Source organism: Schistocerca cancellata, chromosome 9 (assembly GCF_023864275.1).
Source record: "Schistocerca cancellata isolate TAMUIC-IGC-003103 chromosome 9, iqSchCanc2.1, whole genome shotgun sequence".
In the NCBI taxonomy this organism is placed as follows: Eukaryota; Metazoa; Arthropoda; class Insecta; order Orthoptera; family Acrididae; genus Schistocerca; species Schistocerca cancellata.
Genome location: NC_064634.1, coordinates 179,524,262 through 179,548,714, shown reverse-complemented (window position 1 = coordinate 179,548,714; position 24,453 = coordinate 179,524,262). Strand labels below are relative to the sequence as shown.

At 37.8% G+C, this 24,453-nt stretch overlaps 1 protein-coding gene across 1 annotated transcript in view; it reads right to left on the bottom strand.

Annotated features, from left to right (window-relative positions):
• The window catches only part of LOC126100451 (cubilin), a 771,806-nt gene that overhangs the window by 170,518 nt on the left and 576,835 nt on the right, over positions 1-24,453 (bottom strand). The window contains exons 49-50 of the mRNA XM_049911056.1: positions 6,752-6,977; positions 961-1,145 (exon numbers count right to left, since the gene is read on the bottom strand). Coding sequence (XP_049767013.1) covers positions 961-1,145; positions 6,752-6,977 — 411 coding nt within the window. The remainder of the gene's footprint in view (positions 1-960; positions 1,146-6,751; positions 6,978-24,453) is intronic.

The window sequence follows — 24,453 nt, the reverse complement described above, 5'->3', positions numbered from 1 at the left end:
ATTAAAATGGTATTTCCCACATTTTACTACATTTAATCCCATTTTTTGAAGTCCCTTGAAAAGTATAAAAGCAGGGTTTCACTGTAGCTTACACATCTTGAACACTTTTACCATCAGAGGACCTGGAGACCCGTGCATGCCCTTATAAAAAGTCTCTCCACGTCAGGTGTCACTGGTATAATGCTGCGCTCACACGGCAGAGCTGGTGAGGGAGGCCGATGACCAGGCTGCCCCTATTGGCAGCCGCCTCGAGTAGCTGTGGGCATGCTGATTGAATGTTGGTGTGCACTACACTTGTTGTAGCGGCCCAACTTGCATCAGTTGTGGGCAGGTGGTGTAGTATCCAGTGAGTTACTACAATCGGCTGTGCCCTTTTTAAAAGAACTATCCTGGCATTTGCCTAGAGCAGTTTAGGAAAATCATGGAAAACCTACATCTGGATGGCCAGAGAGGAATTTGAACCATTGTCCAAAATAACTCTAGAGTCTCTCAATTGCTACTCTGGAATAAAAAGTACATTTTGCAAAGCTCAAAGTGTAAATCCTGTGATAACTTCATCTAAATATGAAGAAAATTTGACTAAAAACTTTAAAACACATGACAGGTACATGCAGACACAATTAAACGTTTAATGTTGACTAATACAAACAAAACGTCACAAAAGTATTTTTACTAAAAGCAAATGTAGCTAAAATAAAATGAAGTTCAAAAATTATACAGAAAAAATAACTGTCTACAGTATCATATAAACTGCAAATATAACAAAAATAAATTTTCTAAACTACAAGACACAAAAATACCACAAACAAATTACACTTTCAGAGTAGCTTTTGTTGTAATACACATTAAAATATTTCAATAGGTCCTGGATTTTTTTGTCTTGGTACCAAAACCTAGATGTTACTTTTAAAAAGGTACAAGAGAAAGTTGTGAGACAAAGAACTGGTCATGTTTACTAACCTCAACATAATCCTTCTGGCAATTGGTGCTGTTTTCCAGTTGAAAGCGCTCAATAAAAGTAAGATTAACATGATAGCCATCAGGAATACGAATATCCCAATCACATTCACTGTTACTTGGGTACTGTTTTGGATAGTTGGGAGACACAAGTTCTCGGTTGTTATCATGTAGGATTCCACCACAGCCTGAAATTTACAGAGTAGTATTTTACTAAAAGAGCTACCATACGGTTAAATACTGATAATGGATGTCTAACCAATGTATATAAACTAACAAAGGGGGATGATTGATTACATTATACTAGTTAACAAAATACTATAGTTACCAAAATAATTATGAATTACAATCATTATGAAATTGGCCTAATGCACTACCCTGTACACCATTGTTGGCATAGCTGAGCATACGTAATGTATCAGCATCATTTTTTTCTCTTCATACATCGTATCCACAGAAGTAATTACAAAATAACTCATTTTTTTCTAATTTTCTCATAACGATTAACAGTCATGATGTATGTGAAAAGATTTAATATGTTGAAATTTTGGCATTTAAATGGTGTACATAACCTTCCTATAATGTCTTCCACAGGAGATTGTTAAAGGTGTTGCACTCACAGTTCAAAAGAAAACATGGAAATAACAACAGGCTAAAGTTAGTAGAAATTCGTAAATCTGTACTGGATTAATATACGAAGCATACAACTGTCATACCTCAACAAAAGATTCTGCCAAGAAACTGAGAAAATTCTTGGCCTACGTAAAATCACTAAGCGGGTCTAGGGCTTTTAGCCCATCACTCTTTGACCAGTCTGCTATGACAGTAGAATATAATCATTCATGCAGGAGAATCATACAAACATGCCATCATTTTGCAATTGCGGAGACTCCTTTATGGAGGACACATTAATAGGCATACCTGGCACAGAGAAACAACTTAAAAAGTTAAAAGCAAATACATTCCCAGGTCTGGATGGCACTCCAAGCTCTGTTTTACAAAGAGTACTCTGCAACACTGGCCTCTTACTTAGCTTCCATTTTTCAAGAATCTCTTTCCCAGCACAAAGCTCCAAGCAACTGGGAGGAAGTGAAGGTTAGTACTGTAAATGCAAAGGGTAAAAGATCAGACGTTCACAATTACAAATCAACATCCTTAACTTCAGTTTGCTGCTGAATTCTTGAACATATTCTAAGTTTGAATTTTATATATTTTCTTGAGATTGAAAAGCCCCTGTCCACAAATCAGCATGCTTTTAGAAAACATCACTAGTTTGAAATTCAGCTTTTCCTTTCCGTGCACGATATCTCGCAAACTATGGATGAGGGCAACAGGCAGATTCCGTATTCCTATATTTATGAAAAGCATTTACCACTGTGTCCCACTGCTGAATGTTAACAAGGGTATGAACATATGGATATATTCCCAGATATGTGTGTGACTCGAAGACTTCTTAAGTAACAGAACCCAATATGTTGTCCTCAACGGTTAGTGTTCATCAAAGACAAGAGTCCCCCAGGGAAGTGGGATAGGACCACTGTAATTTTGTATATATAATTTCTCATATACATGAAAGATCTGACAGGAAAGATAAGCTACAATGTGTGACTGTCTGCTGGTGATGATGTGGTATATGGGAAGGTACGTCACTGATTGACTGAGAGGATACAAGATGACATAGACAAAATTTCTAGTTGGTGTGATGAATAGCAACTAACTGTAAATGTAGAAAAATGTAACTTAATGCAAATTACCAGGAAAAGCAAACCTGCAATGTTTCAATACAGCATTAGTAGTGTGCTGCTTGACAGAGTAAAGTTGATGAAACACTGCAAAGTTATTTGAAATGGAACTAATATGTAGGGAAGGCGAATGGTCAACTCTAGTTTATAGGGACAATTCTAGACAAGTGTTGTTCATCTGTAAAGGAGACAACATATAGGACACTAGTATGATCCATTATTGAGTCCTGCTTAAGTGTTCTGGATCTGCCCGAGAGCGGATTAAAGGAAGACATCAATGCAATTCAGAGGCGGGCTGCTAGGTATGTTATCAGTAGTTCCGAACAACACATAAGTATTGTGGATATGCTTTGGGAAGTCAAATGGGAATTGCTGGATGACAGGTGATGTTCTTTTTGAGAAACACAATTGAGAAAATTTAGAGAACTGACATCTGAAGCTGACTGCAGAATGATTCTACAGCCACCAACATATATTTTGCATAAGGACCACAGAGGTAAGATCAGAGAAATTAGGGCTTGTGTGGAGGCTTGCAGACAGTTGTTTTACCCAAGCTCTACTTGTGAATGGAATAGGAAAGAAAATGACTAGTAGTGGTACAGGGCACCCTTCACCAGGCATCATACGGCAGCTTTCTGAGTATGTATCTAGATGTAGAAGCATTTATGTGATACATGAGATGTGACTAAACATACTGGAATGATGCGGCTGCTGTACAAACCGTTTTTATCACTTATGCTGGGTTTAACAGATGAAATAGTGAAGGCAGCAGACAACTGAAGAGGTAAAAAGAAAGTCAAGGAGAGATCCTTTTCTAAACAAAGGCTATTACATTTAATTGACAAAACAAAACAAAAAATGCAAAAATTCTGCAAACAAAGCTGGCAAAAGGGAACACAGATGTCCAGAAATTGAGAATGACAGGAAGTTCGAGATGGCAAGGCAGGAATGGCTTGAGTGGAACTGAAAAGCTACTGAAGCATGCATTACAATGGGACAAGTGGGTGCTTCCTACAGGAAAATTAGAGAAACTTTCAAAGAAGAGAGAAATCAGTTGTCTTGCTATCAACGGCACCAGACTGCAGAAAAAGGAAGACAGATTAGTGAAAGGAAGATATGGAAGAGCTAGGCAAAGGAAGTCAAGTTGTAGACAACGTTATGGAAATGGATGAGGAAGTAGATGAAGATGATATGAGAGTTATGAAATTGTGAGAAGAATCTGACAAAGTGCTGAGGCACATGCTGAAACAAGGTGTCTGAAATAGAAAACATTCACTTCAGATTATTAAAATCCTTGGGAGAATCAATCATGACACAACTATTCCACCCAGTATACGGGTTATACGAGACACGTGAACTTCCCTCAAACTTAATAAAGAATGCAATAACACCAATTATAAAGAAGAATAGTACTGACAGTTGTGAATATCACAGAGTCATTAGTTTGTAAATACTGATACAAATTGTTCACGAAAGACTGGAATACATGTCAGAAAAATTACCTCACAGAAGATCAGTTTTGGTTCAGGAAAAATTTGGGAACATGTAAGGCAGCATGACACTGTGACTTATCTTAAAATTGTGACTAAACAGAGGCAAACTTTTGTTTGGTGTATTTGCATATTTAGAGAGAGCTTTTGCCAAAGCTGCCTGGAATACATTCCTTGAAATTCTGATGGTAGCAAGGATAAAATCAGGGAGTGAAAGGTTTTCCACAACTTGTACTACCAGGCAACAAATATAGGAGTCAAAAGACACTGAAAGAGAGCAATAGTTCAGATGGGTAAGAAAGGGTTATAGCCTATCTCCATGTTATTGAATCTGTACCTTGAGCAAGCAATAATGGAAAAAATGAGGACAAATTTGGAAAAGGAATTAAAGATGAAGGAGAAGAAATCAAAATTTTGAAGTTTACTGATAACATTGTAATTTTGTGAGAGATGAAAGAGGACTCGGAAAATCAGTTGAAAAGAAAACACAAGTGTCTTGAGAAGAGATCAGAAGACACATTTCAACAAAAGTCAACCAAGAGTAATGGAAGATACTCAAGTTAAATCAGGCAATGCCGAGGGAATTACATTACAAAATGAGACATTAAAAGTAGTACATGAGTTTACTACTTAGGGAGCAAAATGACTGAAAATGGACGTAGTAGAGAGGATACAAAATGCAGACTCGCAAAATCATGAAAAGGATTTGTGAAAAAAAGAGATTTATTAATAATGAATATACTTTAAGCTTTAGGAAATCTTTACTGAAAGTATTCATCTGGAATATAGCCTTGTACGAAAATGAACTGCAAAGCACACCATTGTGTAGATGCAGATTTGGTTTTTCAGGGATTTCAGTAGATCAAAATTAAAGAGAATGAAGAAAAAGAGAAACTGAGATACAAATATATTAAGAAGGAAAGAGCCGAATTGGAAATTAATAAGGCTTACTATGTGGAGAATGGCTAGGAGCACCTTGTCCAAAACTGAACACTGTATGTATCAGCAACAAAGTCTTCTTTCTTCTTTTTCTCTGCATTTATCCTGGAACTTCATGGGTTCAGCATGGTACCCAATTGCCCTTCCACTTGCCACATTCATGAAATAAAAGTTGTGGAGGGTCTTTCTAAATATTTTATACTGTCATCTTTTCTGATATTACAATCCATTTCTACTGTCTACTGTGGAATATTATTAGTAACAACACTAACTTGAGCATTGGAATAAACAGTACTCTCTACAGTAAACCTGCCATTCAAATTTTTATTTACTAAGATTGTAAATTGCCTGTAAACTTTAATATACTGTACCAATGAGATCTTCCATAATAATTTGGGCAATCACATTACCAAGAAAATATGGAAACTAATGCATCAGGTACATTGCGGAAATTGCTGTCACCACCATACAGTCTGGAACAGGATCTTGACTATCACATCTTTATAACAGTCAGAGATAGTCTACAACAAAACCAATTTCATAGTGCATCAGGTACACTGCGGAAATTGCTGTCACCACCATACAGTCTGGAACTGGATCTTGACTATCACATCTTTATAACTGTCAGAGATAGTCTTCAAGAAAACCAATTTCATAGTCAGGAAGTCATGAACATGATTACTGTCCTTTTCCACAATGTGGTGTCATAGGAATATGAAGCAGGGTAATAATAACTCAGTTCCGAATTGTATCCATTGTTTGGGTTTATATACTTAATATGTACATAGAGAAGATGAAGAAGAAGAAGAAGAAGAAGAGGAAGAGTCAAATGACACTGGAAAACTCTGAGTGAAATGTAAATATAGGAAGGAGTACAGCTAATCACTCACTGCATAATTGAGGAGTTCATCACTGACAGGTACATAAACAAGACAGAAGGAAATAAAGGTGAATGTAGCACCAACCTAGAGGTCACTGAAGGTGGAGGGAGCATGGTATCAGACTGGAGACGGCAATTTACTGTATCATTTTCAATGGAACCATTGCAGTATTTGCTTTAACTGATTTTGGGACAACATGAAAAACGGAGAACTCAGTGGCCAGATGGAGAGTTGAATCAACGTTCTTCCAAACATGGTCTCTTCCTCAGGCAGACAATGTCTGGACTCAAAATTAACTAACAAAAATCGCATTTTTCCAGCTGGATACCTGTTCTAACTATATTGTGGTACCACAAGGACAACACAGCTATGCAAGTTAGCAAAAAGAATGACATAATCCAAAAGCTTAGCAATGATTTGTAGCTGGTTTATGTGCCGATTAGCTGCTCACTGTTTCCTTTTCTAAAGTAATGCAGAGTATGTAATTGTAAAATAAAACTATTACAAGAGTCTTTCTTGGCAATCTTTTAATTGGACAATGAGTAGCCCCCATACTTCAGATTGTAACTAGACTTTACAGCAGACTTGAATCAGAGACGTTTATTTTACTTTAAACATGTAAAGCAGTTGTAAGCACATATCCCATCCATGTTCATGCAGAGAGAAACTCTAAAAATGAATTTGTAGCAGTCGGTGAAGGATTCATCAAATGATTTTATAAATTGGGCATGAAATGGCTAACCTGAAATTACTGGAGATGTGTGTAGACTGAAGCCAGGCCCTGAAGGGTTGGGGCCTGTGTGGTATTCAATCCAGACATAGTTGCTTTCTGAAATTACATCTGTTGCAGTGGTTGTACCTGCTGTTAAATGCACAATCTCTGGGGAATCAATGCTTCCTCCATTATGAATGGCAAAATAATGTTCTTCTCCAGGTCCTCCACGAAAGTTCACTTGGTAGAAATGCACCTGTGCTAACAATTATTTATATGAAACACACATCTGAAAACTGAGGCTACAAATTAAGTCAGTAAATAGATAGCTATTTTTACTAATAGAAAAAAAGAACAGTTAATGTAAAACCATCAGAATTTTTAACTCAAAATAATTGCTTTAAATATAACCCAAAAGGGAGAGAGAGATATAGAGACAAAGCAGTGGAAGAAATTGTATTTGGATTAGCAAGATCCTCAAAAATACCTCCCCCCCCCCTCCCCCCCCCAAAAAATTAAGTACTGCAACCTACATCCCTCTGAATCTGCTTATGGTACTCATCTCTTGCTCTCCTTCTACAATGTACACTTCCCACACTTCCCTCCAATACTAAATTGGTGATCCCTTGATATCTTAGCATGTGTCGTAGCAACCAATCCCTCCTTTTAATCAAGTTGTGAGACTAGCTTCTTGTCTCCCAATTCTATTCACTACTTCCTCATTAGTTTTGTGATGTACTCATCTAATCTTCAGTATTCTTCTGTCACACCATATTTCAAAAGTTTCTATTCTCTTCCTGTTTAACCTTTTTGTCATCCATGTTTCACTTCCATACATGGCTACATTCCAGACAAATGCCTTCAGAAAAGGCTTCCTAACACGTAAGTCTATATTTGATGTTAACAAATTTCTCTTCCTCGTAAATTATTTTCTTGCTATTGTCAGTCTACATTTTGGCCGTCATCAGTTATTTTACTGCCCAAGTAGTAAAACTCATCTACTACTTTTAGTGACTTGTTTCCTAATCTAATTCCCCCAGCATAATCTGATTTAATTTGACTACATTCCATTACCCTTGTCTTACTTTTGTTGATGCTCATCTTACATCTTCCTTTCAAGAGACTATCCAATTTATTCAACTGCTCTTTCAGGTCAATTATAGTACCATCGGGGAAACCTCAAGGTTTTTATTTCTCCTCCTGAACTTTAACTCCTACTCCTAATTCTTCTTTGGTTTCCTTTACTGCTTGCACACTGTACAGATTGAATAACATCAGAGGTACCCTAAAAGCCCAGCTCATTCCATTCTCAACCATTCCTTCCCTTTCATGGCCCATGACTCTCGTAACAGCCGTCTGGTTTGTATATGAGTTGTAAATATCCTTTCACTGTCTGTATTTTACTTTGATACTTTCAGAATTTCAAAGAGCGAGAGAGTATTCCAATCAACATTGTTAAAAGCTTTCTCTAAGTCTACAAATGCTATAAACGTATGTTTGCCCAAACCATTACAGAGGCTCCACCAGCTTGAACAGTCCCCTACTGGCATACAGGGTCCATGGGTTCACGAGGTTGTCTCCATACCCGTACATGTCCATCCACTCGTTACAATTTCAAACAAGATTCGTCTGACCAGACAACATGTTCCTAGTCATCGACAGTCAAATGTCAGTGTTGATGGGCCCAGGCAAGGTGTAAAGCTTTGTGCCATGCAGTCATTGAGAGTACACAAGTGGACCTTTGGCTCGGAAAGCCCACATTGATGATGTTTCATTGAACGGTTGCATGCTGACACTTGTTGATGGCTCATTGTAATCTGCAGCAATTTGCGGAAGTGTTGCACTTCTGTCACGTTGAACGATTCTATTCAATCATTGTTGGCCCTGTTCTTGCAGGATCATTTCCCAGCCACAGCAATGTCAGAGATCTGATGTTTTAATGGATTCCTGATATTCTCGGTACCTCATGCTATGGTCATATGGAAAAATCCCCACTTCATCACTACCTTGGAGATGCTGTGTCCCATTGCTTGTGTAATGACACCATGTTGAAACTCACTTAAATCTTGATAACCTGCCATTGTAGCAGCTGTAACTGATGTAACAACTGTGCCAGACACTTGTTGTCTTATATAGGTGTTGCTGACCGCACTGCCGTATTCTGCCTGTTTACATATCTCTGCATTTGAATATGCATGCCTACATTAGTTTCTATGGTGCTTTGGTGCATTTTCTTCTTTAATCAATTAATTCAGTTTCTCCTGTGTTATCCAAGGATTTCTACTAGGCGTTGTCTTTCTACCTTTTTGATCCTCTGCTATCTTCATTATTTCATCTCTCAAAGCTATCCCTTCATCTTCAACTGTACTCCTTTCACCTGCTGAAGTCAACCACTGCCTAATGCTCTCTCTGAAACTCTCAACAACATCTGGATCTTACGACATACCCAGGTCCGATCTCCTCACTTTACTAATTTTTTGCAGTTTCTTCAGTTTTAGTCTATATTTCATAACCAATAAACCATGGTCAAGAGTCCAAGTCTGTCCCGGGAAATCTCTTACAGTTTAAAATCAGGTTACAAAATCTATGTGTTACCATTATATAATCAATCTGAAACCTTTTGGTGACTCTAGGTCTCTTACGTATAGAGTCTTCTTTCATGTTTCTTAAATCAAGTGTTAATGATGATTAAATTATGCTCTCCAAAATTCTTCCAGGCAGATTCCTCTTTCATTCTTTTATTCCTTCCCCCCCCCCCCACCCCCACCCCCACCCCAGTCCATATTCACCTACTATTTTTCCTTCTCTTCCTGTTCCTACTAGTGAATTCCAGTCGCCCATCACAATTTAACTTTCATCTCCCATAACTATCTCAATAATTTCTTTTGTCTCATTATACATTTCTTCAGTCACTTCATCTGCAGAGGTAGTTGGCATATAAACCAGTACTGCTGTAATAGGTATGGGATTCGAATCCATCCTATCCATCCTAGCTCCTTTAATGCATTCACTATGCTGTTCATAGTAGTTTACATGCATTTCTATTTTATTCATTATTATATCTACTCCTGCATTACCCCTATATGACTGTATTTATAACTGTGTATTCACCTGACCAGAAGTCCTGTTCCTCCTGCAACCGAACTTCACTAATTCTCACTACATTTAATTTCAACCTTTCCATTTCTCTTTTTAAGTTATAGTTTAAGGAATCCAAAATTCCACACTCCGATCTGCAGAATGTCAGTTTTGTCTTTGTGATTATGACATCCTGATATACATGATTTAAGATATAATAAGCAAAGTTTTCATTAGAAAGACACTAATAATGTACTAATGGCAGTGGGTGAATGAGGGTAACTGAAATAAGAGTATGATCAGAAGCTAAGGAATTATGCAAGATACAATAAGTCGATGAAAGAGACAATTGAACAAATCGAATCTGTGGAGGGGGGTGGGGTGGGGTGGAGAGAGAGAGAGAAAGAGAGGAGAGAGGGAGAGGGAGGGAGGGAAGGAGAGGGAGAGGGAGGGGGGGAGGGAGGGAGGGAGGGAGAGAGAGAGAGAGAGAGAGAGAGAGAGAGAGAGAGAGAGAGAGAGAGCAGTGGAACGGTTAGAAAGAATAATATTGCGTGGTAAAGGGAACAAAAGAAAATGAAATAAGGCATACGAAAGGTAATATGAAGTAGATTAAATAAAGACAATAAGAAGTGGGAGAGTGATATGAAACTGCAGATTAGTTGTTAAGAAATAGAATTTCTGATCAGTACTTGCATTGTGGAGAGATGTCACACTGCCATTAGGCTCATATAAAAGTACACACACTATCCTAACATTTGCAATTAAGGAGAGAAGGATGAATTGGGGAAGATAAAAAAGTAAGGGCAGGTCTCTCAGACCCCAGACATCCTTACAACAGGTGGGCCCATCTTATCCTGGAGTCTGAGTGTTCCCCACTCATTTTTAACCTTCCCCAATCCATTCCTCTTTCCTTCCCCAAGGAAAGAATTATTAATTTCTAAAGCTAGGATAGTATATATAGTTTTATACAAGTCTGTCAGAAGTATCGACATTTCTCCTGAAAGTAAGGGCGGATCAGCAATACTTTCTCATAATTTGTGATATCCTTGACTGAATTTTCCTTTAGTTTTTAATCAGTATTGACAATCAATGTGAGTGTATTGAACAAATTGTATCGTATAGGCACTAGTGCTAAAAAGGTAGTCCAACTGATCTTGTGGTGCATTCACGTTCCTGCAAAGTAGATAGGATTTTCAAACCATAAAACCACTCTAAGGGGCTATAATATGATGTTGTTTACAAAATAGCTATAATATGATGTTGTTTACACAATAAGTAGCATTAGAAACTTAATATAGACAAGAAAGCATCCTTCTATTAAGGCATCAGCACCTACATATTTAAACAGAACAGGCATTCAAAAATATTACTACCTTCAACATTTCTACATTAACAACTTTCTACACACAGTTTTTCAGCATAAAACTTCAGTATGATTAACAACTCACACAAGCATATAGCCTACTCAGGGTATACTCATTGTATGAGGACAGGAGCAAGAATTATTGGTCTACAACAGAAATGGTTTTAGTACAAATGAAATTTTAATGGTGTTCTTCAGCATGCTCTACTTAGTTATTATATCCATTTATGCACACAATTTCTCAACTATTAAGAAATTAACAATTAAATTCAAATATGACTATAATTCTCTCAGAGATGATCCACCCGAAGAAGGAACCAGAACTTCAATCACATATGTAAAAATGGAGAAAGTGAAAATATGGAATCAGAGGATCTTCAATTAAGGGGGAATAAAATAGCTGATGGTGTAGGCATAGAGTGTACAATTCATGTTACATAATGAATTAAAGATAAGAGAACATAGTGCAAAATGAGTGCTCAATTTGATGAATGCTTAAAAAATATCTCATTTTTATTTAAAAAAAGACCAAACTGATTTTGCACTCTGATCTGATACCTTGAATCAGAGACGATTGCATAAATACATTACAAAAATGAAACAGTGACCAAACTAGTTGGAGGAAGCCAGTGATCCTAAAACAAAAGATGGAAAAGTTAATTTTGCTTGCCATAAAAGTTACAGACAGTTTTATAAGATGCACAAGGAATTTTTCGTTAAGGACTAGTAAGTGCTGCAGGAAGGTTATGGTTCAAGTGAGTGGAAACATACAAGACAAAAAGCCTAAAGAGAAAGAAAAAGTTATGTATTGGCAGGACATTCCATCTGTCACAAATCTGTATGACCAATCACTAAACTAAGATATCTGAAGTATGAATTATTCGAATATCCACCCTATTCAACACTCTTTGGCATCCAGTACTACAATAACAAAAGGAATTTGTGGCTACAAACTACAGCTAATCTAAGGAAGACATTACATCAGCTACATATTGATATTTTGCAGGCCTTCGAGAAATTCACTTCAAAGACGGAATTCATTCACTAGAAAAAAACTGGACAAAGTACAGTGATTTAAAAGGATTCTATTTACAATAATGATTGTCTGCTACAATATTACCACTGACCTATACACCTGTGACCTACTACCATCACACATAAAGGTTTAAAAATATAAACATGAAGAAACAAAGTTTTATGGGATATTGGGATTAAAACAAACTTTCTGTTTGAGAAAAAAACTAAATAGTATAAGTCTAGCATACTGATTCCATAAAAATTACTGTTATTTGAAAATTTTCAGCAATCACCAGAAATTTTATTTCCACCCAGTGTATCTATGTCAACGTGAGATGCCCACTGTCCTTATTCCATCAAAATATTTGAGCAGTGAGGAGTAGATTTAATGAACTACTGCTCTGCATTGATAAACTAGAATCACCAAACATGTCTGACATAATCTGGCTCATTAAACATTATGTGATTACTGGTGTAGAAATGTTAAGCATTATATGATTTAGGTTAGCGAATTATTTCTGTGAGAAGAAGTTTCTACATTCATCAGGAATTGCCACAACTCAAATCATTGGGGGGGCGGGGGGGGGGGGGGGGGGGGACCCACTGGCATTTTCTGTGAACAGGGTTGCCACAAGTTTCCCCCAAGTGAAATTCCCTAATATTTCCCTGATTTCGTACAAGTTTTTTAGCATTTTTCCCTGGAGACCTCAACGATGAACTGTAAGTAAAGACATAAGCTGACAAAAAATGTAAGGACTCCTGTATTTCTCTCCTGTGTGAGAAAAAATCAACATCAACATTGTTTGTAATAAACTGTTTTTAGATGGAGAAGGCAAGCAAAATGATATATGTGTTTCATTAAGACCACAGCTATTATTTTATTCCAATAAAACGAAACATATTTGGTGACTAAAATACGCATTTCCTTGGAGTCGCAAGGCAGGTTTAAAATACCTTCACTGATTGCAGAAATAACCTCAGAAAAAGGTAAGCCTCTTGAAAGAAGTTTAAAAGGAAGGGAAGAGTTGTGTAAACCAACACTATTGGTGACCACTAACAAAATGTTGGTTCTACTATGTTCGTTATTGTCAGTTATTACTCACTGTGTGATTTTTCTTTCAAGAAATATATGAGTGCATAACGTACATATAACCATCGACTGACACAATTTTCTTCTTCTTATTGCCCATACTTTCTAATATACACATTATTTTTGAAGTGCCAAAATGTACTAGAATAAAAAAAGTCTATAAAACGCTGCACTGTACAACATACTTAAGGTGAGACAGTCAACATTCCTGAAATCCATTGTCTGTGGCCTCTGGCCTACTGCGGAGCACGCAGTCCTGGGTCCTTGGATAAACAACACACAGGCAGACCTGGCCTGCAGGTAGATCAGTAAGACTAGATCGGAAGGGCAGGGCTTGCATATTAGTGGGAAAAATGGGCTTCAGATCAGCAGGCCCGATCCATTCAGGGATACCAGCATAAATGGCCTGCAGTTTTGGCCCATCATGGAAGTCCACTCATGTGGCCAGCTATTCACATGTCACAGATACCATGTTGATGAAATGAGACCACATTGATCAATCCATGCAGCAGACAACTTGTGCAAATACTCTGAGAATCAATACTAGTGAGGATAGGTAGCAACTCATAGTAAAGATGATCGCTGAGCTGCAGACAGGCACATAGAAAAGACAATCACACTCTCACAACTAAATTTTCGGCCACAGCCTTTGTCAGAAAATGAGAGCACACACACATTAACACAATCAATTAGACACAACTCATGCACACGTAACTGCCATTTCCAGCCACTGTATCAACAATCTCTGAGAATCAGACCCAAACAAACCACTCCTCATGCCTGCACTGACTATAAGTTGAGAGGGGAGTGGTAGGAATGGGAGAAGCAATAAGAATGAAGGAGTACAGAAGCGGCACATGTACTTACTCAGCTGCGCCCAGCCAGTGATGATGCATGACATCTCAGTAACTAAACCATTTCATTTACCGAGACAAAAACAACATTTTTCCACTGTTTCTTTTTTTTAATATTTCCCTGATTTTCCTGACATGTTAGAAATTCCCTGATTTCCAGAACTTGTGGCAACCTTAGTGAATTGTCAACGCCTTTTGTCTGTGTAAATCACAGTACTCTTTTAACTAAATTACAATTTATAGTGTAATAGGAACTACCACAAAATGGATTAAATTGTCTCTCTGACAAGGAAAAAAAGAAACAAACAAGCATCAAACAACTGAGAACTAATTATCTGTGGTGTCCCATAATGTTTCATTTTAAAGCTCATTTTTTTCTTGCGTTTTCAGCAGGACCATTATGAGGTACCAATTTTGTTTAATTTGCAGATGTGACAATCAATAGCAAATCAAGTATAGTTTTATAAAGATCTATTAACGAAATTTTTGTTGATATTAATAAATGGTTCCTAGCCCATTACTTCTCACAAGACTTTAAAAAGATTTCTCTTCTCTGTATTAGTATGAGATGATTAAATTCAGTAAAAAATAGAGATACACATATTTCATAAAATCTGTATATATTAACTATGTCTTGATTTGAACTTATAACTATGAAATTTTAATATATTGTTGAGACAAGAATGTAAAGTGGTGGTGCAATTTTTGACTACTGCACCTTAAATATATTGGCCACAACCCACATCCGCATCTGAAAGGATCTCTCAGAGCACACAAAGAAAAGATCCAGATCCATTTTCAGTGTGTGCGTGGGTGTGTGTCTATATATATATATCAATCATCTACTGAGATGAAAACAAGATTTTTCCAGTGTTCCCCCCCCCCCCCCCCCCCGAGATTTCCCTGATATTTCCCGACAACAAGGGCCAGTTATAATGAACAGAAAGGGTATAGAGCCAGGCCAGGTCAGACGGAGGGAGGGAGGGGACATGACTACTCAGAGCACCATATTCCCTACACTGTCTGTGACTGCACAAAATGTGTCCATGTAGATCACCAAAGAAGTTATATTTGTTAATTGATAAAATCTCCATGTTGCTAAGAGCTCTGCATTGGACGTATAGAACTTTGCTAAATTTTCAATGTGTATAAGACTTAAATTCCAAGAACTACGTGCAATAGTCAAATCAGTCAGTATGAGCTTTTTATTGGATATTTTCTTTATGGGTGACTGTGCTAAATATGTGGCAATCTGCATATGATGAAATGAATTAGACTATTGTATCTGACAGATCCACTTCACTTAGGATGACAAGCTTTAATGACTGAAGCTTTCTGATGGCAACTACACAGCAAATTTTCTGCACATATTTCACAAAGTCTGTATATATTAACTATGTTTTGATTTAAACTTATAACTCTGAAATTTTAATATGTTGTTGAGACAAGAAGGTGAAGTGGTAGTGCAATTTTTTACTCCTGCACCTTAAATATCTTGACCACAATCTACATCCGCATCTGAAAGGATCTCTCAGAGCACACAGAGAAATGACCCAGATCCACTTACAGTGTTTGCGTGGGTGTGTATCTGTATATATATCATCTACTGAGACGTAAACACACACACACACACACACACACACACACACAGTTATAATAAACAGAAAGGGTATAGAGTCAGGTCAGGCCAGTGGTGGGGGGTGGGAGGGGGGGGGGGGGGGGGGGTGCGGCATGAGCTATTCAGAGCACCACATTCCCTACACTGTCTGTGACTGCACAAAATGTATCCAGGTAGATGACCAAAGTAGTTATATTTGTTAACTGATAAAATCTCCATGTCTCTAAGGGCTCTGCATTGGATGTGTAAGAACATTGCTAAATTTTCAATGTGTATAAGACTTACATTCTTCTTCTCAGTTTTATTCATAGGAGCAACATATATTTGCCTGTAGGCAATGTTATTCAAAAGGTCAAAAATCTTCTTATTGTAGTCCACACAGAACGGAAGAGGTTTTCCATCAAACCTGTAGAGCACTTACCAAGACAACAATGTTAAGATCCAACATCTCCGAGGAAGAATGAGTAATATTGAGAAACCTGCAGGGGCATGAGGAAATTGTAGTTCTGCCAGCCGACAAGGGCAGTGCTATGGTCCTAATGTCCTGTATGGTCTACAATAAAAAGATTTTTGATATTTTGAATGATTTTTTCTACAGACAGATAGATGTCAACCCTGAAAATAAAATCAAGAGGAAGATGATGACTCTTCTGTATGAGTCAGGCTTGTGGAGAGAAAAAAAAACATTAAGTGTCTTAGAAATACATTACCAGTGAATATCTGGAGAAGCATGAAGGCACTAGAGACCATCAGTTTGATAACAATGTTTTTCTATCAATATATGGACAACACATTTTGTAGTATCAGCACATGAGGTGAAAAACTTCATGAGTTGCTGGAACATTTAAACTCTATCAGTCATAACATGAAATACACAATGGAACTTAAGAGGGCCAGAACCCTTCCCTCGATGTATTAGTTAAGAAAAGAATGGAGAGATCAATGGTACATAGTGTATATATTGAACTTATGCACACTGACCTCTCTCTCTCCACATCTTGCACGGTCACCATCCGTCACAAAGAAATTCACTGGAAAAGACTCTGATGCAGAGAGCTCAATCTCTTTCAGGCAAGGAAATCTTCACTGAAGGATTAGCTACAAATAACATTCTAAAAGAGATGGGTATTCAGATCATCAAATTGAATGGAAATTGCAGTCAGAATCAACAACACCTGAGACTGAGGAAGAGAAGTCAACCAGTTATCTACCTTACCCTTGCGCAGTATCCAGAAAGGTAGTACAATGGCATCCATTGCACTTCATTTCTTGCAACTAAGATAGCAAGTTTCCCTAGTATGGTTAAGGCCAAGCTAGGTCTCTGAACATTCCTAGTGAATGCAGCATGTCTTACAGGGGATATATTATTGGAACAGTCCAGGACAAATGCAAGGAACTAACTAAAACAACCAAGCAAATCAGCTGTCACCCAGCACTGCCTTAAATATAATCAGGAACTGAAATAGGATGAAACCAGTATCATGGCATAAATGCCTAGTTTCTGGGACAGCATAAATATGAAGACTATGAAAACAAAGATGTCAGAAAACCTAATAAACAGGGATGGAGATTTCAATTTAAATAAGCCATGGAGTCCCGTACAAGTTTATTAAGATCTCACTGTCCAACACATCCACTAGAGCTGAAAAACACTGAGAGAATTTGCATTTCAAAGAACACCAGTACAGGCTCTGAAAAACATAACAGCATCAAAGGTCATGGTAGTGTCAGAAATTCAACTCAGCTATAAATAGCAGTGCAATACCAACATTACTTCACATCTGGTTGGAGTCCAAGCAGTAAATGCACATAACTGCAAAAATCACAGCATCAGAAGAAAATGGCTTTATCAGTCATCAAAATATTGTGCGTAAAATGGAAACAATAAGCTGGTGGAACACCCTGGAGCACACTATTACTTGTTAAGAAAATGAAAGAACTTACCAATAAAATACGAGTAAGAAAAACACAGTGGCTAACATTTCAAGGTATTAACAAAAGTTAATAATTTTTTTAGTGAAGAAAGAGGAAAATTTTGGTAGAATATAAAGATAAATATTGGAACAGCACATAAATTACTTAAAATTCTTCACTTAATATGAGTTTCTGAGACACTGGGGACTGAAAAGTGCAAGTGAGTCATTTTAAGAGTGGTCATCTTACTGACATTCTAAATATCAACAATGAACAACAAGCCTTACAAAGATCTGCACAATCCATGCTGCAGTACTTCTGTTACATATTGGAATCTACATTCCAGTATGTAAAATTTAGAATATGCAGACATTTTCTTTTCCAACATCTAGATCATATTATGTATTGGGAAGTATGTTCAAAGTTTCACACATGACAGAGTGTAATGTGACGAGTGCTATCATCTGCAGAATCTCCAAATCTCAGTGCTTTTTAACAATCCTTTGTTTAGATGGACAGGAGGATTAATTCACTGGAGTTTGACATACAGCATCGGAGGATGAAATAAAATACTCCCAACATTTATGGTTAAATTTAGTATTATTGTTTTAATAAAATATATACTCCATTGCCTGGATGAATTTATATACTAATCTACATCTACACTGTGCAAATCATCATGAAGTGCATGGTAGAGGGTACGTCCCATTGTACCAGATATTAGGGTTTCTTCCTGTTCCATTCAAGTATGTAGTATGGGAAGAACGATTGTTTAAGTGCCTCTATGTGAGCAGTAATTATTCTACTCTTAACCTCACAATCCCTGTGTGAGCTACCGTATTTACTCGAATCTAAGCCGCACTTTTTTTCCGGTTTTTGTAATCCAAAAAAACTGCCTGCGGCTTAGAATCAAGTGCAAAGGAAGCGGAAGTTCTGATAAATGTTAATACTTGCCGCCACAACTAACTTCTGCCGTCGAATGTATGTAGCGCTACACAGGCATGCTTTGCAGGCACAAAAATAAATACTGGTGCCAAAACCTCTGCGTCAGTAAATAAATTAAAAAAAGGTGGAAGACGAGCTTTTTTCTCCGCCCCGAGTTTTGATCACTGCATTTTCATACATTATCCAACGAAGTAAATACAAATTCTGTATTGTTCATCTTCGAATGTAGCAGCATTCCAATGTACTACGAAAATCCGACTGACAAGACTTTGGGATGTTTGTCAATATGGCCAACTCTACGTTCTGAATATTTTCATACCTGTGAGAAGAGATGGTTGCTAATAGGAACTTTTATGAATTGTGAATCACATGCAGTATTCTCTTCACCATAAGAATAATACGAATATAAACATTTTGCCATGTATTGTTTCGTGTTTGCTGCTATCTCACTTAAATCCTGTCTGCCTAATAAACTATGAAACTAGAGTGAGACAACAGCAAACGTGTAAGAATATACATATCATGTCATGTTTATATCCGTATCATTCTTATGCCTGATAGTGATACAGTCAGAAATGAAGCACAGTAATTGACTAGATTTTTAAATCTAAGATGACTCTAATTTCTGTGCAGAATGTAATGTACTAAAGAGGAGCCTGCAAAGATTTTCAAACGGAGAAAAATTTTCGCTAAACTCTCGTTCAGAACATCTTTTATCATACACAGTCTATTATTTTGTTCTTGTTGATCATTATCAAAGAAAGCAGCAGTGTAAGTAACAACAAATAGCAGTCTCTTGCCGTTGTTTCGGTTATGAGACCATTCCTCTTTTTTTTATTTTTTATTGTAAGCCGTGGTACCGCGCACAAAAGCAAGCCATGCCGCGACAAACAATGCATGACACAGTACAGTAATGCATTTTCAGCTTAGAGTGATGTAAACACCTACAACAAAGAGAACGGCACTTATGAGATCAAAGAAAAATATGCAATCAATTCAAACCAGACGAAACACGTGAAAAAGGAATGGTACCCGTATAAATATGGACAGAGCGCCTGACGCATAGCAATGGCTACCTGGTTAAGCTTAACTGCTAAGCTTACGACTCCAACCAAACTACTGTAGCTGTATCGTCATTCATTCGACCTAAATTGTGTCTCATATTACAATGGACCAACTTTGTTTCGATTTGGAGGTGTGGCCTAAAATTTTTCTCTCCTCTTGAATTTCGAGTCTCAAATTTCAGGAGCGGCGTAGATTCAGGAAATTTTTTTTTTCCTTGATTTCGAGTCTCATTTTTCAGGTCCGGCTTAGATTCGAGTGCGGTTTAGATTTGAGTAAATACGGTACATGAAGGGGGCTGTAGTATATTCCTTGAGTAATCATCTAAAGTTGGTTCTTGAAACTTTGTTAATAGACTTTCTTGGGAGAGTTTATGCCTGTCTTCAAGAATTTGCCATTTCAATTCCTGCAGTATCTCTGTGACACTTTCCCATTGATTAAACAACCCTGTGACCATTTGTGCTGCTCTTCTCTGTATACATTCAATACCCCTTGTTAGTTCTATCTGGTATGGGTCCCACACACTTGAGCAATATTCTAGAATGGGTGGCATGAGTGATTTGTAAGCAATCTAATTTGAAGACCAATTGCACTTGCCCAGAATTCTACCAATAAACCAAAGTCTACCACCTGCTATACCCTTGACTGAACCTATGCAATCTTCCACTTCATATCCCTATTAAATGTTACACCCAGGTACTTGTATGAGCTGTCCGATTACAACAGTGTTTCACTGATATTATAGTCATAGGATACTATGTTTTCTTGTTTTGTGAAGTGCCAAATTTTACATTTCTAAACATTTAGAGCAAGTTGCCAACCTCTGCACTGCATTTAAATCTTATAAAGATCTGACTGAATATTTATGCAGCTTCTTTCAGATAGTACTTCATTATAGATAATTGCATCATCTGCAAAAAGCCTGATTTAACTGCAAAATCATTAATACACAATATGAACAGCAAGGGTCTCTAAACACTTCTGTGAGGCATGCCCAAAGTTACTTATACATCTCATGATGACTCTCCATCCAAGATAACTTGCTATGTCCTCCCTACCAAAAAGTCCTCAAGCCAGTCACAAATTTCACTTGATAACCCATATGATCGTACTTCTGACAATAAGTGCAGGTGTGGCACTGAGTCAAATGCTTTTCAGAAAACAAAACACTGCACCTACCTGGTTGCCTTGATCCAAAGCTTGCAGTATGTCATGTGTGAAAAGTGTGAGTTGGGTTTCAAATTATCGATGTTTCTGAAAACCATGCTGAATGGCATTGAGAAGGTCATTCTGTTCAAGATACCTCATTGTGTTTGAACTCAGCATATGTTCTAAGTTTCTACAACAAAGTGATGTCAAGGATATTGGACAGTAGTTTTGTGGCTCTACTACCCTTCTTGTAGATGTATGTGAGCTGTGCCTTTTTCTGAGAACTGGTCACAGTTTTTAGTTTGAAGGATCTACAACAGATTATAGTGAGAATAGGGGCTAACTCAGCTGCAAATTCAGTATAGAATCTGATAGTGATTCCACTGGGACCTAGAACTTTGTTCAATTTTAATTATTTCAGCTGTTTCTCAACACCACTGACACTAATACTTATTTCATTTATTTCATTCATTTTTCAGTGGTACAAGGATTAAATTGGGGCAGTTCTCTTGGGCTTTTCATAGCAAAGGAACATTTGAAAACAGAGTTAAGCATTTCAGCTTTTCCTTTGCTACCATCAGTTTTGCTAGGGACTGGACACTAACTTTGGTGCCATTAACAGCCTTTACATACGACCAGAATTTCTTTGGATTTTGTGCAATGTCATTTGACAATATTCTGTTATGGTAGTCATTGAAGCCATCACAAATTGCTCTCTTGACAGGCAAACGTGTTTCATTCAGTATCTCTCCACTTTGTTTTCATCCTACTGTGCACTAATCTCTGTTTCTTTAGAAGTTTCTTTACAGTGACTGTATATCATGGAGGTTCCATCCCACTATGAACTGTTCTACTGGGTACATATCTATCCAGTGTGTGGTCAACTATTCTTTTAAACTTGGACCAAAGTTCCTCTACATGCTCCTGACCTGTACCAAGAGTTTCAAGTTCCTCATTGACATGTGACATTACTGAATTTTTATCTAGTTTACTGAACATATATATCTTTCTGTTTGTTTTAGTTTTCCTTTGTACTGTGGTAATCATTGTTGCCACAACCGCACCATAGTCACTGAAACCAGTTTTGATGTGGAAATCCTCAAAGAGGTCAGATCTATTTGTTGCCATTAGATACAATATATTTCCATCTGGAGTAGGTTCCTAACTATTTGTTCTAGGTAGTTTTCAGAGAAGGCATTTAGTAAAGTTTTACACTAACAACATTGTAATGTTCTCAATTAACTATTGGATGATTAAAGTCTCCACAAAAGATCAGAGTATGATTGAGGAACTTGAGAACAAGTGAATTCAGGTTTCCTCTGAAGTTTTCAGGGATCGAATAATCATTTTATGCCCACCCCTGATATTGAGTCTTGCCCAGATAATCTCACATGTAGCTTCAATTTCTATCTCGGTGGATCTGGATTTTTTGTCTACTGTGACAAATACACCACCTCCATTTCCCATTTGCCTGTCCTTTCAATATATGCTTAAATTTTCCCCAAAGATCTTACTGCTATCAATTTCAGGTTTCAAACAGCTTTCTGTACCTAGCATTATGTGAGCTTCACTACTTTTCATGGGCACTTCAAACTCTGAGACCTTGTTGAGAATGCTTTGACAGCTTATCATTAGAATTTTAATACTCTCACCCCAGGGAGGCATTTCTTTTGATATTATACTGATACTTCTGGGTTTCCTACAGCTATTGTTATCTGGATAGGATGGTGCATCACCTGATCTAAAAACCCTTGAGTGCATCCCACACACCGTCAGCTACCTGAGTGCCAGCCTGTGATGTGCAGTGCACACCTGACCTATTTAGGTGGCCTTACAGCTCTCAAGTCCAGGAAGTCACAGCCTAGCTTGTCATAGAACCTTTGAAGTCTCTGGTTAAGTCCTTCCACTCAACTCAGAACCAAGGGGCTACAATCTGTTCTGGGGACAATGCTACCTATTGTGAGCTTCATTGAAACTCCACATACAAGGCTGGTATTCTTAACTTTCTCTGCCAGTTGCTAGAATGACCCAAGAATGACTTCGGAGCCTAGACAACAGGAATCATTTGTTCCAACATGCACCACAATCTGCAGTTGGTCGCAGCCTGTTCCCTCAATGGCTGCTGGAATAGCCTCTTCAACATGTTGAATGAGGCCCCCAGGCATACACACTGGATACACCTGCCCTGTGCTGCCATTCCCCTAAAATGTACCATCATTCACTGTACATTTGAACTGCCAATGATTAATAGACCCCTAATCTTTTGTGTTTGCCTGGTTAGTGAATCACATTTCTTGTACACTAGGTTGATGATCATGTCTGGATGCACCATCATTCAGGTGAACTATAGCGTGCACCATGGATGCAGGCTGAAGGATGTAAAATTATGGTATGGGGGACATTCACCTCAACCGTTCATGCTTGATGCCTTCCCCAACTTCAATGGCATCTTCCAGCATGATAACTGCCTATGTTAAAAGACCAGAAGGGCTACAGTGCTACATGGAACTTGATAGCGAACACACATTGATGTATTGGCTATCAAATTCACCTCATGTGAACTCAATGAAATGCATCTGGGACAAATCTGTGTGCCCACAAACCACCAGCTCATAATTTATGGGTATTATGTGACCAGTGTGAAGAAATATGGTACCACTTCCCTCTGTAAACCTACCAAGGACTTACTGAATACACACCGTTCAGAACCGCTGCTGTACTGGATTCTGATGGTGGACAAACATGATATTAAGCAGATGGTCATAATGATTCAGCTCATCAGCAAATGTCAGCTGGAAGATGTATAAGGTACAAAACTGAACATTATGGAAAAACTGTGGGAGACAGTATCTCAGAGAATAATGAAGAAAGCTGAGGTTGGACAAACATATGTTCAGGAAAACTATTTCAAAGAAGTTGGAGATGATTATATTTACTGTACATAGTAATTTCCAGGGGATGAAACCATTATGTGCATCCTAGAGGAGGAACCTGAGTTGTCACCTAGGTAACTTGAGGTACTTTGCACAACCTGCAGTGTGAACTTCTCCACTTGTTTAAATACATCAGCTTGCAGCCAACACCATTACAGGCAGCATGAATGCGCCATACCAGAACTGACAGGCCTCAGGTGGGCTTCACTTACAAGATATCTTCCACTTGTCTCTATACGTAGAAGCTGAAAGAATTGAGGTACAGTAAGAAAGTGGGACACACAAATGATACTTCACCTCTGAGGAGTCATGAAAGGGGCCTACATGTATACTGACGATGAATAAATAATGGTGGTTTACAGCCATCATACCACAGTGAATCTGCAGAGGCCACAGATGTGTTGTGAAGGCCCTTCAATAAGCAAATAGTATAGATGACAGAAATCCAAGAAAGATTGTATCCTGCTGCATAAACCATCAACAAAATTATTTTTATAGAAAAAAAGTTTATCAGTGATAAATACTGGATTTCCAGATGAGATCACCTGCAAAGTGCTGCTCGCAACAGTGAACATAGATACATAGTGTGCATCTGGCCTCCATGGTCATCCATTCCCACGAACATGCTTGGTTTATTCAATCTTGCAAATAGTTTATGGACTGATTATAGTAGATGACAATACTTTTCTTGGTGCAGACATACAGCCAT